Raw genomic sequence first — 18,085 nt, forward strand, 5'->3', positions numbered from 1 at the left:
GAAACAACCGCAACAGAGGAGAAAGTCTCACTGAAGGAGAAGGTTGCTGGTTGGTGAACCCTAATTGATCTTTTTCTAGGATATTGTTAGGTGCTATAGAATGTTGTTTACCCGCTCCACAGGCAGTGTAATTACTCTTCATTTTATAGGCGTTGTTCGCAGCATTTACAATTTAAACTAGTGCGGATGGATTGGTTTGAAGTTTGAACTCACACGCAGCATCTTTGTGTTGCTTCATCATATGATCCTACACTTGCTTATATTGTTGGGATTTTAATTTATGGTGTCATGTAGAGCATGTTTTCAAATTTAGCAAATATTTTGGATTTTTCCTTTATTTTTGCTTTCTTATTTATTTCTATTTTCTCTTATATGAGTTCTTCAACTATCAACCCCAACTAGTTTGCGATAAAGGTGATGATGATGTTTCCTCGTGCAGTATTTGTATGATGTATACCCCTGCTTTCCATTTTCGCAGAATGTGGGAGGAGGATATAATGAAAATCACTAAGAAACTTGTATTTTCTTTTACTAATTTACCAGTGAAGAAGATTAGTTTGGATTGGAATAAGGGTTTTCCTTTTTTTTGTTTTACTAGATTGTTAACTAATATAATTTCCTGTAGATGTTTCTTGCTCTGCGTCTTTATTATTTTCCCAGCACCTGTAGGATTGCATGAGCATGTTGGGAGCAGTGAAACTGAAATTGATTATCTGGTTTAATGATATGAAGCGTGCATGATGGAATTGGAAATCCCAAACTGTAGACAAGGTACACCATTGGATGATATGAACGAGTTTGAATTAGGATTTGATGTAGCTCAGTGCGAGTCAAGTATGTTTTGGGTATGCAATAACTTTATCTGATAAAAGAAGATAATTTTATTGAAGAGAGAGATTAATGAAAGAGTACATTCATGGGGGATAGGCGTTTTCTGTTATTGCCTTGTGTACAGTGCTTAAGGTTTCTTTTCCTCTCCTTAGTTTTTTTCTTCCCTGCATTTGGAGTTGTATTAGATGTTGTGTTGGAGATGGTGACATGCTGCCCCCAAGATATTTGTGTGAACCTCAAACTTTTAAGAACAAGACTTTTGAGTATTTCAACATTTAGTTAGTACTATTGGAGGTTGTTTGCTTCCATGCGATTCCAAAGGTTGTGGTTTCTATTGTCTCAAAAGGAAATTATCTCGATGAAATATAGTCAAGCTGTGACTGAACTCAGGCTAGTTCTCTAAGTATTGAAGTTCGAGATTGTTTTAGAGAAATAGTCCGGCTCTAGTTACAATGATTTTTCAAGCAACATATTGATAGAAAATGCCAAAGGTTGTCTTGAAGTTAGAAACTAAGAAATGCAAGTTGGTAGCGGCACACATCTATAGTGTAAGGTAGCCAGCCTCATCACATTACTTGAGAAATAGGCAACGAGAATGAGTTATGAATGTGCATTAATATAGTTTCAAAATGAAGTGGGTCAAATATGTTGGTTGCTCAATAAACTTAGTCAGTAATTGTTAATGATATTAATGATGGGTTTTCAACTTTTGTTACATGAAGCTATTTGATGTCTATTGGGAACATGCTTTGTAACCATTGTGCCAAACATATCTTGGGAGTTTAGCTAATGTTATTCTCACAACAAATGACCTTGCGACGTTGTCATTTTTCTAGTTTTGTTGCATTTTGAGACTTGGTGAGTCAACCTTGGAAATATGGACGTCCGCGCAAGTTAATATAAATATTCAAAATGATAATTCTAATTTTTTTTTATCTATTTTATACATGTTGCTGCCTGCTGGTTATAGAAAATATGAAATATGTATGGTGTATTGTCAATCGCCTAATTTCTGATATCTAGTATTATGTTTATTGGGATTAATTGTGGCCAGATGTTGGTTCTTTGAAGTTCCAGACCTTAATAATGGATAGAGTATAATAAAATTTTGGAAAAACACTTGAGCAAATATACGTCTTTTGGTGTAAAATGCTAGTGTTCTTGGAAATTTAATGCAGTTATTGCCAACCTAAGGTTTTTCCGCATATATATTCAATGTAATTGTTGTCATTGTTTATAACAAACATTACTTGCTGTAGGTGTTTTTTTTTTTTTTTTTTTTTTTGGCGGATTGACGTGAATGAATGTTTCAACAATCATAGCTTTGAGGTTTGCCATTTTACATATCTGTGTGACATTAGATATGTCTTATATCGTATTACAAAGGGCTAACGACTCGATCCATATGTAGTTAACTCCAGATCAACCTGAAGTCTATATTGTCTGTTGAGTGTATCCTGTACTTGTTGAATTAAAAACTGGGAAATTAAAATTGAAAAGTCAATCCAGCAAAGTAATTTATGTTGCAAAATTCATGTCATGTTATATTTGCCGTGACAAGACCTACCTGGAAGGAAGGAAATTTTGCTGCTGACTGCGTTGGGAAATTGGTAGTGCTCCGAAGTGGCAAACTATAAAATGTTGGTCATCTTCCTCCAGGTCGTCTAAGATTGTTGGAATGGGGCGGGTCTTCTTTTTTTTAAGAGATGTATACGTTGCTTTCCCAATTTCAACCCGGGTGTGTCAAAAGTCTGCTCAAAAATATTTCTCTAAGGATGGAAATTTCGATTTTAGGAATTAAACAGTCACTTTTAACTACTGAGAACGGACACTATTGGGTGTCTTAGCTGGGACTCTAAACCGCATACCGCTATGCGGTGTGCCTGGGGTGTAATTTTGGGTCTAAATTTTGTCCTTACGTGTGCTTGCTCGAGTTACTTGTCAGTAATTTTCTGAGTCGATCTTCCTTCTTTACGAACTCAGACAAAATTTTAGGTGATGAATTTTCTAGTCATTTGGGGGAAAAAGTGCATTAGTAGATTGAAATAAGTTATATTTACAAATTTTTTGTTTACAAAAATTTACAAATTATATTTGTAGTTCAGGAAGTATATTACAAAGTAAATGTATTTTTCGAAGTACATAGTGTATTTGTAAGAAAAGAATTTAGAGAAAAGTTTACCAATGTCTCTGTGGTTTGCTTCAGAATCACCTATACTTCTGTGATTTTTTTTCTATCACATATGTCTCTGTGATTTTGCAAAAGGGTATGTTTTTTATCACATATACCCCTGTGATTTTTTATTTTTTACAAAGCACATGGCATATGTGATAAACAAAAAATCACATGAGCATAGGTGATCTTGAATTAGTGCAAATAACAGAAGTATTGGTGAACTTTTTTCAAAAATTTATAAATATAACACTTTTCTAATAGATTATATTGTGAAACAGTATGGGTTGAATTAGTGCAAATTTCTGTTTTGATTTGATTGTTTTGTTCATGCGTACAAGAAAGGTGATGCTGATGGGTACATGCAAGTAAGATAAAAGAGAGATTCAAAAACAGAAAAAGTAGACGACACTCGGCTTGCCTTTTATCAAGGTTTGCTGGTATCCCAATACCAGTGACCTGTTTTGATGAGTGCAAACGAAGCAGCAATAGAAACACCATAGTAATACCGAATATGATAATTGTTGTTTTGTTGGTATGTGGGGGTATTTGGTTGAGGAGAAATTTTTTGAATACTAGAAAAATGTAATTGATAGATAAATGGTTAGAAAGTGAGTTTAGTAAGAAAATGTAAAAAAAGTTGTTTGGTTGAAAAAAAAATTACCGGAAAAATTGGGTTAAAAGAGATAACATTGTCATCGTTTTTATCACCTTTTTCTCACTTCCCAGCTATATATGCAATACCATGTTCAAGTTGGTAAACTTCCATGATGCATTTTGTGCATTTTTGCACTTGATTCTCAATTGCTAGGCAAAAGAGATTGGTAGGCAAATTTTTAGAAACCCTCAACCAAACAAAGACAACATCAATTCCCAAACTCAAATAGATGAGCATCTTCACCAAAAACTTCAACCAAACACTACCTAAGAGTACAGTAGATATTGACCCCTTATTTACCAGCACGGAATGATGTATTAATTCTTTAAATGTAAGTTGATAGTCATAATCTTAAATCATCCAAAGCAGTGAGAAAAAACGAAGGGTGACTTGCTCAGTTGCTCTGATTCATTTGAAGAAGATTGGGAACTGGGGGAACAACACAGCGTTTTTTTAATGAACCCACGTTTAAGGGAAAGACCAAACCAAAACGAAACTAGTTCTAAAAGGAACCGATGGTACACGGAAGAGTGATCAAAATATTATTTTTTGGTAAAAATTTTATCTAAATGTCACGCAAACAGTACTTTTTACTAGACTGTTACGCGACGTAATTCGCTATGACACAAGGTAACGAACTTCGTCGCCTATCATTTTGTGACACGTGGCCACCTTTTGCGTATCAAATTCGCTACCACTAATAGCGAACTTCGTCTAGTCATTTTTTCTGTGAAAATGTGCCACGTGTCACAAAATCATTGGTGAACGTAATTCGCAATCAGTCGTAGCGAATTACGTCACGTAGAAGTCTGATAATAAGTATTGTTCGTATGGTATTTGGATAAAAAATTTGCCAAAAAATGACATTTTGGTCGATATTCCATGGTACACCACATGCATAGTGCTACATATCTTCATTGTTAATACTTTTATGGCCCTTGATAGTTGTTCCCGAAGAATTGGAGACAAATGACTTTCACTTAATAGTTTAAGTTTTTGAGTTGAATTTGTTCTTTATATTATATTAAAATCTCAGTGTTTCGGATTCAATTTTTGCTGCCTCCTATTTTTTTGTGAGATTTTTTAGCACATAAAAGTTGAACATGATGTGTCATTCACCTTTCAAGTATAATAAATTCTCTTATAAAAATGCATGTTAAAAATATATAAAATTATTAAAGAAACATTCACTAACAACTTAAAAAAAATTTGGTTGAATTGCTTCTTTAATATCTCAATTATTTGGCATAAGTGCATAACCAACATCATGATGATATACTTTCCAAAATCGTTGTTGTCGTTCTTATTCTTATGATTTGTCCTTTGCGCCGTTTGATGTGCGCCTTTATACTAGACACCTTAGTTGAAGATGGTTTGGTTTGATGACTGAAAAAATCAATTCTTTTTTTAAAAAAGTTGTTATTATTATGAGTCGTTATGTGAAAAAAAGAACAAACAAACAAAAGGAAGCCTCGACAAGGAAGCTTTCCGTAATGACATGAAGCTTAGATGGTTGGTTTGTCTATGGACTATGGGTGGCTAGGTGAAGATGAGTAGATGACAGTATGCACGACAGTGTGAACTGCCACGTGGTAAATAGGGATCGATCGAGCGAGTGGGAAAATTGATGAACGCTGCTCTGGATTCCGGACGTTTTCATGCACTTTCCGTCCTTGTGTGTATACGTGTCGCTATCTTAATCATCAATATCCGTAGAGTCACAAAAACCCTCTACTTCAATTGTCGAATTACGTTACTATCCATGAACTTGTCATGAAACTACAACAATCCCAAATGAACGAAAAGAGAGAATGAAAAATTCTTGCGATTTAAACGAAAAAAAGAAAAAACTAAACGAATTTGGATGACATTTGGTATTGATTCGCCTCTTGTGTGGTTGACTTTAAATTTTTATAATTTTATTTATAATGTGATCGTCACACTAATAGCTTTTTTTGGTAACATCGTCATAATAATAGTTTATTAAAACGCAATCCTTCTCTTTTTCATGTTTGAAGTCCTATGCACTATTAGAAAATTTTCAATTACCGAAGAAATTTTCGATCCAAAATATATTCTGTTATAAATAGAGAAAGAAATAAATTCCATATAAAATACAGACAGAACTGGAGACGAAATTTGTTTTGGTCACTATTATTGATGAAAAATAAATTATGTCGAAAACTTTAGACGAAAAATAATTCAGTCGAAAACTTTAGACGAAATAATGATTTCGTCATAAATTTTCGAAGGAAAATACATTTTGGCAAATCTTTTGAAGAAATCATTATTGTAAATATTTTTGTTGCAAAATATTCTGTCAAAAATTTCTCACGGATTCTGTTTTCGGTCTAAACTTTTTAATGGAATTATTTTTCATTGAAAACTATTTTTCATTGGAAAAAAAATTCGACATAATCTATTTTTCGTCAAAAAAATTAGCAAAAAACTATTGATTTCTAAGTACATCTTACTAGTCAAGGAATCACATGCTATTTAATCTTATTATAAGATGATTTTGGTATTACGAGAAACCCTAAATCCTGTCAGTACAATAATGCAAACATATACAATTGTTTATGGTATTGTAAATACATATTTGAACCTTCACATGGAAAGGACAATGACTATCAATAATTGAAAATGCTGAAATAGAGGGTGGGTAAGAGTTTCAATTTGTAAGCATACAAAAATGGATCATGTGCGCAACTAGTTGCGCATCAAGTATATACTACGCAACCAACTACATTAGTTACGTAATTGCATATGGATTATGCATTAATGCAAAAATTGTGTGATTAGTTGTGCATAAATCCCATGCTTGTTTTAAACACACACATTCACCGTCTGCGACTTGAACTAGCACACTTACCATTTGGATGAGTGAGTATTACCTGCACTGTATCCATCTAAGAGATAGAACACAAGCACCCCCAACATGATAATTTGTTATGAGTTGCTCATTGACTATAAATGCAAATGGTTGAGCACCGAACATCCGTAACTAGTTGCACACATATGGGAATATGTCCCAACGGGCATGGGTGTCCTGAACACGCATAACTCTCGTGGCCGTTTCTCATGTTAACATACACACCACACCATTCACTTGCCACTATGGCCATTTCACAAATATTACTTGATACTTTTAGTAATATTTTAAATACTTTTACGTTTTTATGATTTTTTTACATTACGAGTTTTTACTATTTTTTAATCCCCTTCCGATTTAACTTAACATCTCGATTTTAACAACATTGGTCCAAATCATCATAAATTTGATGTTCAAACCTGTTCTGGATGATATTTACTAGGCCCACCAGATGGGCCCAATCTGTCAAAGCCCACATTCTAGAACCTTCTAGAGGGCACCCATGAGAAGCCATAGAGGCTCACCGCTGGGACATTCCCCATCCTGCACTGCTGCCCCTCTACACTGACAGTGGGCAGCTTGATGAGACAGCTCATGGGCTGACCAGCTCAAGCCCCCATGAAGAGAGAACTCTCCTCTCTAAATACCCCTCTCACACATGGAGAGAGGGGCTCCTTCTTCCAGACTCCTCTCATATGCTGTCATACACACACACTCCCCCCTTTAGCACATACATAGGAAGCTCCACTAGTGCCTTGGTCTCTACCATGACTACTATGGACACCCTTATATCAACATACTTCACCCTCCATGAAAGACATTTATGTACCACCTTGAGTACAAAACCATAATTTATTTGCAGAATATTGCAAATCGTTGCAAAAATTCTCGTGCGGTTAATTGTTTGAACTTTGAAGGACATCTTTCAAGTATGGCGACTAATGAATGAATCTAAAGTATATAGAGGATATTTTTGTCTTGATACATTACACAGATAGAGGATATTATTATTGATAGGTAGAAATAAACCTCAAAGTGACACTATAGAAGAGATCAATAGTATTTCATTAATAGAATAACAACTTCATATTTTTAGAAAAATATCAGAATTGATCGTAATTTAAAAAAAGTATGAAATTTCATTAAATTTAGAAATATGAGGGGATGATAAAAAATTATTATTGATAATATTTATGTATATACTCTAAGAATAATCATAAATCTCTAATTCTAAAAGGATGTCGACATAAAAGTGATTCATCAAAATACAAAGAAGCAATACAAGTTAAATTGGAGTGATTACTCAAGCCTAAAATATATTCGGAGTAATAGTTCAGACACAGATGCCAAACAAAAAGGAATATATTAGATAAAAATCATATACTATAAGTGAATGATTATGTTTGACTATCAATACAAAAATATAAATTATTTTTTGAGTAAAAATACTTTTCGGTCGACAGCAAATTTTACGATGTTTGCTTTAGTTCCTAGCAAATAAAAAAGTTATTTGTAATCCCTAAGAAATTCAAAGTGGTCCATTTTAGTCATTTTGAAGGACTAATATGGGTCTTTTTAAAATCTGTGAGAGATCACGATTTCAAATAAATGGATCCATTTTAAATTTCTTAGGGACCACGTATAACTTTTTTATTTAATAGGGACTAAAACGGATATTGTGAAATTTGCTGAGTACCAAAAAAAGATATTTATTTTTATTTTTATGTGAATACATTAGGAACAATGACCATTTTGCCACTGTTGGCAAAAAAATTTATCAGACTGTCACGCAAACAGTACATTTTGTCAAAATGTCACGTGGCATATTTCGCTATACTGTGTAGTGAAATATGTGTGCAAATATCAGAATGCTCATAACAAAAAATGTCATGTGTCAAAATTGGAGAAATTCGCTACACTGTGGCAAAATTTTTGACACATGACATTTTTGGTTCTGATGTGGCATGTTTCGCTACACTGTGTAGCGAATCACAGAATTATTTGCATACATATTTCGCTACAAAGTGTAGCAAAATATGTCACGTGACATTTTGGCAAAATTTACTGTTAGCGTGACAGTTTGTTAAATTTTTTTGTCAACAATAACACTTTGGTCACTGTTCCAATACATTACCGAGGGATAATAATTAATAAAAAAAATGGAAAAGCACAATAAAGTTTGACATGAAAAGCAGTCAAGCGTGACTCAGAATACTGATTAACAAAAGAGAGTAAAGCGAGCATTTATCTTAAAGGGGACTGTTAACTACACAAGGAAAATTAGCGAAATTATTAAGATGTTCCAGAATCACAATTTATTGAGTGGCACAAGTCCATCAAAATTGAAAAGAGAAAAAAAAATTAATCCACTTATTATTTTTTTAATGGAAAGAGTATGTGCAAAAGGCGTTGTTTGTGTATTTAACATTTTCCTTATCTTAATTGGCTAAAGAATAACTATATGTTAAAAATAAAATATTTTATGATTTTTATCTGACGACGTCAACAACTGGGTTAGTTGGAAAATCCACTTATGAACAAAAAATAATTCATATTTCAATTTCTTACCTAAATAAACTAAGGGTTTTATCACTCTCACGTTATATGAAATAATATAATTTCTTACACATTCATTAATTTTCGTATTTTTTTTTTTCAATAAATAATGTGACTCGTTACATAATTATATTTACAACATGAGATAATATATTTTCTATTACATAACAGTAATAAAATCCATAAACTAATCACCCAAAAAGCAAATTCATTGTTTATGGATAATAATTAAATTGAAGATTCGGTATGCGCTTAAATAAAATCGCAAATTTCAAGAAGGGTGTGTTTTTATGGATAACTAAATAATTGTAAATATTAAAATTTGTGAACAGTGAGTGTAATAAACTAATGGTTAATGAATATTTTATTCAATATTTTTTGTTTTTATCTTTATTTGTCACTTAAAATAACAAATTTATATGAAAATAAAGTATTCACAAAAGTCGAGGACAAGAAAAGCAACACTGTCACTGACTTCCAGAGGAAACCACGCGGATATAATTATTAATAATTTTAAATTTAGATTCCAAAAATATTTTTTAAATGAATTTTATAAAAGTTATGTCGTAAAAAAAGTGATGTGTTTGTGTTATGTTATAGAGATTCGTTTTGCGTGCCATAATTTTTCTTTACGAATTTCACAAAATGTTATGTGTGTAGAAAATTTGTTCTTGTCATGTTAAATGATGAATGTAAATTTCATTTTAAATTTATGAAAATTTTAATAGACACGTGCATAAATAATACTACAGTGTTATGCAACTGATTAAGCGGCTTGATTAAAAAAAAAAAATGAGCCAACGCGTTTCGTCCGTGTACTCATTCTGTCAAGTGTCAAGGGCTAAATTTTATAAATGAAAAATTAGTGATTATTTTTTTATAATATTAAATAAATTGGCATTGTCGTAGTTACACGAAACACAAGGCTAATTTACCTTTCTCCACTGCTTCCTTTCTTAAGGCTCGTTTGTATTATCTTTTCAAGAAAATTTTTTTTATTTTTTTTATTTTAAAAGTACTTTCTATAAAAGTTATAGTTATTTAGATTTTTTAAAAAGTATTTGAATTTTGAAAAAAAAAATTAGTTTTTGACTTCTGCTTTTTTAAAAGCTAAAATTTTTAATTTTTGAAAAAAGTAGGTTTTTGACTTTTTTATGACTTCTGCTTTTTTAAAAGCAGGCATCCAAACAAACTTTTTTCGAAAAGTGCTTTTTTTTCTTAAAAAAAATAACTTTTGAAGAAAAAAAAGCTCATCCAAAAAAGCTCTTAATCCTCAAAATGTTAAAGGAATTAGTGCTTCGTAAAAGATAATTTTCTCTTCAAAATATAAATAAATCTTTGGTAGATGTACTAAATTTAGTATATTTATTTATTTATTTTATGATATAGGAATAAAAAATATCATATTATTTGACAAAAAAATATTATATCATAAAAAAAGAGAGTAAAAGATGACGAGATATTTTTTATTCATATATCACAAAATAATTAGATAAATACAGTGAATCTTGTATATATCTGACACTAAAAATTTATTCCTTACGTATATCTAAAAATATGTAAGATCAATATTTTATTTTATTTTTCTTTTCAGATCTGTGTATTTTTATGGGATAGAATATTGTAATAATTAATTAGTGTTATCATCAATGTTATTACCAATTAATTTTACCGTTAGATCAATTATATTAATTTAATTTTTTTATTTATTCTTATATTTGTCTGATTACGATTTTCCATATTTAATGTGAAAGTATTAAATATGAGAAATTATAACTATACAAAGGTAAAAATAAATATAAAATATTAAATATAAAGAATTATAACTATTTAAAGATAAAAATAAAAATAATCATTGAATTAGCATAATCAATCTAACGGTGAAATTGATTCATAGTAACATTAATAGTAGCATTTAATTGTTACAATATCCTTCCTTTATTTATTTATATATATATATATATAAATAAATAAATAAATAAATTATAGCTGTGTTCTGTTGTGTGTACACAACACACAACTGAAACGAAACGAGTGTGCGTAGAAACCTAAAACATACAACACGGTCTCCGTGTCTCTCACATCAACACATGTGCCCCACCAACACCAATGGCCGGAGCTCCGGTTCCAATTCAAGATCCGGCGATTCCTCCAACTGGATCTCCGACGCAATCAACGGCGGATCTCTGCGCCACGTCGACCTAAACACCGGAACCAATGGCTGGGCCTCGCCGCCCGGCGACCTCTTCCACCTCCGCTCGAAGAGCTACTTAACAAAACGGCAAAAGTCTCCCGCCGGCGACTATCTCCTTTCTCCGGCAGGCATGGACTGGCTGAAGTCCACCGCCAAACTCGACAACGTACTCGGTCGCGCCGATAATCGCGTGTCGCAGGCGCTTCGGAGAGCACAATCACAGGGCAAGTCAATGAAGAGCTTCATCTTCGCCGTGAACCTTCAGGTTCCCGGAAAGGACCACCACAGTGCGGTGTTCTACTTCGCCACAGAGGAACCGGTCCCGGCCGGTTCGCTCCTGGGGCGGTTCATCGATGGCGATGACGGTTTCAGGAACCAGCGGTTCAAGCTGGTGAACCGGATCGTGAAGGGACCGTGGATTGTGAAGAAGGCGGTGGGGAATTACAGCGCGTGCTTGTTGGGGAAGGCGCTGACGTGTCACTATCACAGGGGTCCGAACTATTTTGAGATTGATGTTGACATTGGAAGCAGCGCCATCGCCAACGCTATATTGCACCTCGCATTGGGATATGTGACCACCGTTACCATCGATATGGGGTTTGTGGTCGAGGCCCACACGGAGGACGAGTTGCCGGAGAGATTGATAGGAGCTGTTAGAGTCTCTCAGATGGAGATGTCCTCCGCCACCTTCGTCGATGTCCCCAACGCGCCGCCTGTGCCGCGTGGGATTGGATTAACCAAGGTGAATCACCATAATAAATCTTAGTGGTTGGTCAACAAGTATAAACCATTTTATTTTTTTATTTTTTAAATTCTCAGTAACTGCTTAACATCTTTCTGGGTACTCGGTGTAATTTTAGGCCCTTTTTTTGGGGATTGGTGAAAACTGAAAAGAGAGTAATATTTATTCGCTGAATTTGCTTCCATTGGAACTTTTTATTTTTATTTTTATTAATTCCCTGTTATATTTTGATGAATGAAGTAAGGTACAAAGTAAAATTGTAATAGGAGAGGAATTTTATGCCCTTTTTCCTTGCGAGAGGACCATCAAATTTTTTAGTGATCCTGTCCTGGATTACTTTAGATTTTTTCATTTTAGTAGGCAGCTAAGGATGCGAAAAAGATTAGATTAGTTGATTGTGAACCTTCGCTTTACAGCATTATTTTTAGGAAAAAAAATGTATCATTCTAAACGCTAGATTTTACATTTTTTCACTCTCGTAAAGAGGCGGGATTCACATCTTTAAAATTGTTTTTCTCCAATTTCTCCTCCATAATTTATCTGTTTCTCTCTTTTAAAATAATACAACTTTATTTCCTTTAACACTTTAATAAAATGATACGGATACTTTTTTCTTATTTTTATGAGGACGATTTTGGTCGGTGAATTTATTGTTGGTGGGGATAGGGAGAAAGTGAATGGAATCGCATTTACTGTGGAAAAGTAGCATAAAGCATAGAACTTTGTTTCAAGACTTGAAATGAGGACCGCAAGACATGTTGGACATTCCTTGCATTGTATGTATGACAATGATATCATTGATTAGGGACTCTTTCGATGTATTGGGTTGAGCGGTTGAGGTGTGCTTCTACTCTTCATTCTTGAGGGACTGCTTTCAATAGCATTGGCTAATAATTTTGTCTGAAAATTGTTATATCAAAATTTGATTAAAGAAAATTGGGTTTTTAATGATCAATACAAATACAATGTAACGGTTTCATACTTCCAAATCATGGATTAAAAAAGAAAAAAAAAAGTCGTTAATTTTGAGAATCAAACAGCAAAGGAAATATGCTTCTTTGTGTTGCGTAAAGAATCTTCTATTGGGCGATAGCATTGAGAGATGCTGGGATTATGGGACAACGACCACAACTATTACTACTCTCTTATTCGCCGGTTGTAATGTTGTTCGGAATATCACTTTAAATGCAATATTCTTTGTCTTTTTTATAACTAGAATGAATGTGGCCAGGATGTTAATTCGTCAGCGGAATATTAGTTGTAAATAATGTATGAGGGAGAGTCTGCTGCTAGTTTTAATCAGGATTATCCTAGGCGTATCATTCATTTTGTGTTTCCAATTTAATGACTGCGCAATGAATGATCAATATCAATAATGGCTTGGCTGTTTGCCACTTTTAATTGTCCTAAATGTTTACGAATCAACTCTACAAAAGAATTGGCGAAATTCCTGCTACTGCACTTTGGTTGAAGGGCCTTTGGCACAATAATGCGGTAGAATATGAAAGAGTTGACATTTTCTCGTAGCGTTTGTCTAGCTATATCAAAGAGTTTATCTAATGTAGCACATGGTTAGCGAAGAAAGCTTGGCCAATTTGATTCCATTTTTATTCCATTTTTTTTTTCATTTTGTTTTATTCCAAAGGTCAACATAATCAGGCTGAAGAGAAGTGATACAGGAGGGGCTGGATTCTGATGGGCGCCTCAAATCTGGACGCCAATTTTTGTGAAACTCACAAAGAGCTATTTTATGACACAGTTATCTGCCTAGACTCTGAAAATTAGGAATGTGTACAATAATACTAATACACTATGTAGCACCGATACCGACACGTGACACGATACGACACGACACTCCGACGCGTTAATTACTAAAAATGTTAGATTTCGACATGTTAGGACACGTTTTGATATTAAATAATATTTTTAATTTATGTAGTGCATATTATATTTAATATTCAATAATTTAACCAAAAAAATAAATCTAAACTTATAATATTCATAAATTTTGCAAATAAACATAAGATATCCCAAATATTTATATTAAACTCAATAAAATAGTAATCGTAATACAACGAATGTAATAGTTAAAACTAAAAACTCAACGCAACGAAACCTTTAATCCTTTTCTTGAATTTCTATAACGCGTGTTGAAGTGTCGGGGAGTGTCGGAGTGTCCGAGAGTGTCGGGAAGTGTCAGACACGACACGTCAGAATTTTTGAAGTGTCGGTGCTTCATAGCTAATACATACATTAACTCCTACTCCTGCCAAAGTCCAAGGGAAAAATCTCCTGCCCGACATCAATTACTTCTTCAATTTCAAATTCCTTGAACTTCTCGTCAATAAAGAGAAAAAGTATGCCTCAATAACAGATATCATATTTTTCCCGAGTCTGGCAAAGTATTTGTCATATTTTTTCCTCCACCCCATCTAAAAATAAAAACAATAATATTCTTGCACTAAGTCAATAAGACACAAGCAAAATAATAACAAAATAATTATTGATGTTATTATTATTGTTATCAATTAATTAATAATTGTTATTAATTAATTATAATCATCATCCGGGAAGAGAAAATTCAAAGAATACCAGAAAATGGGCCGGGACACTCCTGTGGCACCCCAGCACCTCCAATAGCAAAATCATCAGCACTTCCCTTGAAATGTCTTATCACTTTCCAGTTCTCACATCAAATATATTTATCACAACCCTCTAAAAAGTAAATAGAATTTGGAAATAATGCCAATGAATCAATGAGAAAAAAAATTAGTTAATTCAAAGAAGTAAATGCTTACATTTGCATCTCTAGGATTGTTTGGTTCATGGCTACTATAGGTTACTAAATACTTCTCACCAGGTGAAAAATCAATAAGTTTAACCTGCAGTTGATATATCTCCAATGCTAAGTAATGAGAACATAGTATCAAGCAATTCATAACCAAAAGCAAAAATTAAATTGGGGATGAGCTTAACGCATGAGACGATTGAAAGTTGTGCCACCACCCCAAACTGCTGCTCCTTGCCTATGTATCGTTGCCACTTGCCAGGTATGTGCCCATCGGGAACCATTGTACAAATCTTTTCAGTCCAAAACTGCACAAGAATCACAAAGCGATGAAGCATGCAAAATATAAGAGTGGGACACTATTAAAGAAATATAGGAGGACAAAAGATTTCACTCACAGCATGCTTATGAACCGGATCAGGCTTCAAATGTCTAGCATCATTCCACAAAACCTGAACCAGCACAAATCACAAACTGATCTCGAGCTTTAGGGTCAGTCAGCCTATGTTGAAGATTTTCCTGCAACAGATTTAATAGCAAAGCTTGTAAGGAGAAAAGTATCTACTTCTCAGAGATTCATAATTGAAGAATACTGCAGATATCCAATGGTATATTCTAAACCACATCGCATAACAAAACTATGCATGCGGATGTACACACAGTCACACATATAAAATCAAATGCACATCATTGATGACACCTTATGATATCCACCAGATTAGACCAGAATATGTACCGTATGATGCTCAAAGAAAAATGTGTTGACCAGAAGAGTAAAGGAATAAAGAAATGGTATGAGTAACCTTGTGTATATGTGTAAGGGAAAGTATTCTTAATCAAACATGTGAAGTTGAATATCAATATCAAATAGACATTATTAATGATTGTAGCATACGACAACCTAATTAAGCCATGTGAAATATAAAGATGTGAAAGTTTCAAAGAATTTCTTATTAGAAGTTTGATCAAGTATATATAAGCATTTCATCAGTAATTCAATAATTCACGTTCAACAATAATCATTCAAGAACATGACAGAAGACCTTTAGAATTCATAAATTTCACATAAACATACCTTTCTCCATAAGTGCGGAAGATCTTTGATGGTGGAATCCTTTTCTCTGAGCCTTAACCATTCATTGTTCTTGTATATTCTTTGATAGGGATATGATACAACTTTAATAGGCAGACCCAGATGGAACGTTATTTTCTGTCAGACACCCTTATCAGAAAACTGACCATATGACTCTTATATAACTGCACCTATCAACAGTTAAACCTTGAATAACTTCCCTTAATAGCCAAATTACCATAATGCCTTTTTATTAATTAAACCAACTGACACATAAAATTACACATGAGACAAATAGTTTTACATTCTCCCACTTGGCTCATGTCATAAGGTGTCCCTTCATGATTTAATCAACATTCATTTTAATGCGCATTTACTAGGCTAAGGTTCCATACATTGACCTCATCATAATTCATTATTAGAAATAAAATCAACATGAGTCATGGCGGTTCTATGCTATCAAGTCGGCATAGTACCTTCCATGTACCACTATATTGACTCTTCTTTCTAACATGACACTTTAATAGGAAGTACACATTATGTTCAACAATAATGTCTTCATTACGGACCATAAACATTTTCAATATCATCAGATATACTTGCATGCATAAATAAATTGAAAACTAGACAATATCAGAAACATATGTTCATCAATGAGCTCAGAGTGTCAACACTTAACACATAACAATAACTATCATCATTCATTAGCTGACATAATACCCATTCTACATACATGACCAGTAAATGTCTTGGACGGTAATCCCTTCGTCAAGGGATCAGCTATCATAAGAACAGTGCTAATATGCTCTATAGACACTCAAAGTTTCTGAACCTCTTCTTTAACGGCAAAGTACTTTAATTCCATATGTTTAGCACCTTTGGAATATTTGTCTTTTTTAGAAAAGAAGACTGCTGCGGAATTATCACAATAAATTTTCAGCGGCTTTTCAATATTGTCGACCAATCCAAGCCCTGAAATAAAGTTCTGTAGCCATTTAGCCTGAATCGTGGCTTCAAAGCATGCCACAAATTTAGCTTCCATAGTGGACGCAACAATTACAGTCTTCTTCGCACTTTTCCATGATATAGCTCCTTCAACTAAAAGGTACAGGTAACTACATGTAGACTTTCTTGTGTCTACGCATCCTGCAAAATCTGAATCTGTGTATCCTATCACTTCAAGGTTGTTAGACCTTCTATAAGTAAGCATGTGACCTTTAGTTCCTTGCAAATATCTCAGAACTTTCTTTGCAGCTTTCCAATGATCCATACCGTGATTACTTTGGTATCTACCCAATATCCCAACTGCAAAGCTAATATCTGGTCTCGTACAAGTCTGAGCATACATTAAGCTCCCAACTAATGATGCATACAAAATTGCTTCCATTTCTTTTCGTTCCAATTCACTTTTAGAACATTGCATGAGACTAAACTTATCTCCTTTCTGAATTGGAACTGGAGATGATGAGCAGTTTTCCATTCTGAATCTCTCTAGAACTTTATTAATGTATGCTTTCTGAGACAAACCTAACAGTCCTTGTGATCTATCACAGAATATTTCTATTCCTATCACATAAGCTGCCTCACCCATATCTTTCATTTCGAAATTACTGGAGAGAAACTTCTTAGTCTCAATTAAAAGACCAAGATCGTTAGTTGCAAGCAAAATATCATCAACATACAGAATCAATAAGATAAACTTGCTCCCACTGATCTTCAGATATATACATCGATGAACGATGTTTTCTTTAAATCCAAAAGAAACAACAGTATCATTAAACTTAAGATACCATTGTCGTGAAGCTTGTTTAAGTTCGTATATTGATTTCTTAAGTTTGCACACCATGTGCTATTTATCCTTTTCTATGAACCCCATTGGTTGGTCCATGTACACATCTTCATCTAAATTTCCATTTAGAAAGGCAGTTTTCACATCCATTTGGTGTAACTCTAGATCATAATGAGCCACCAATGCCATAATGATTCTTAAAGAATCCTTCTTTGAAACTGGTGAAAAAGTTTCTTTATAGTCAATGTCATCTTTCTGAGTGAATCCTTTTGCAACTAGTCTGACCTTGTAACGTTCCAAGTTACCATGAGAGTCACGCTTGGTCTTAAAGACCCATTTACAACCAACTCTCTTGCACCCTTCTGGTAACTCAACAAGATCCCAAACTTTATTCTGTTCCATAGATTTCA

General features: G+C 33.6%; 1 protein-coding gene across 1 annotated transcript; it reads left to right on the top strand.

The window, feature by feature from the left end:
• Positions 1–11,104: 11,104 nt before the first annotated feature.
• Positions 11,105–12,317, top strand: LOC133317155 (protein ENHANCED DISEASE RESISTANCE 2-like). The gene has a single exon (XM_061518989.1). It carries the CDS (start codon positions 11,181–11,183, stop codon positions 12,048–12,050), a length of 870 nt encoding a protein of 289 aa, XP_061374973.1. The 5' UTR covers positions 11,105–11,180; the 3' UTR covers positions 12,051–12,317.
• Positions 12,318–18,085: the final 5,768 nt, after the last annotated feature.

Source organism: Gastrolobium bilobum, unplaced genomic scaffold, assembly GCF_033153095.1.
Source record: "Gastrolobium bilobum isolate Gb01-03AN ecotype WA unplaced genomic scaffold, APGP_CSIRO_Gbil_v1 utg5255, whole genome shotgun sequence".
In the NCBI taxonomy this organism is placed as follows: domain Eukaryota; kingdom Viridiplantae; phylum Streptophyta; class Magnoliopsida; order Fabales; family Fabaceae; genus Gastrolobium; species Gastrolobium bilobum.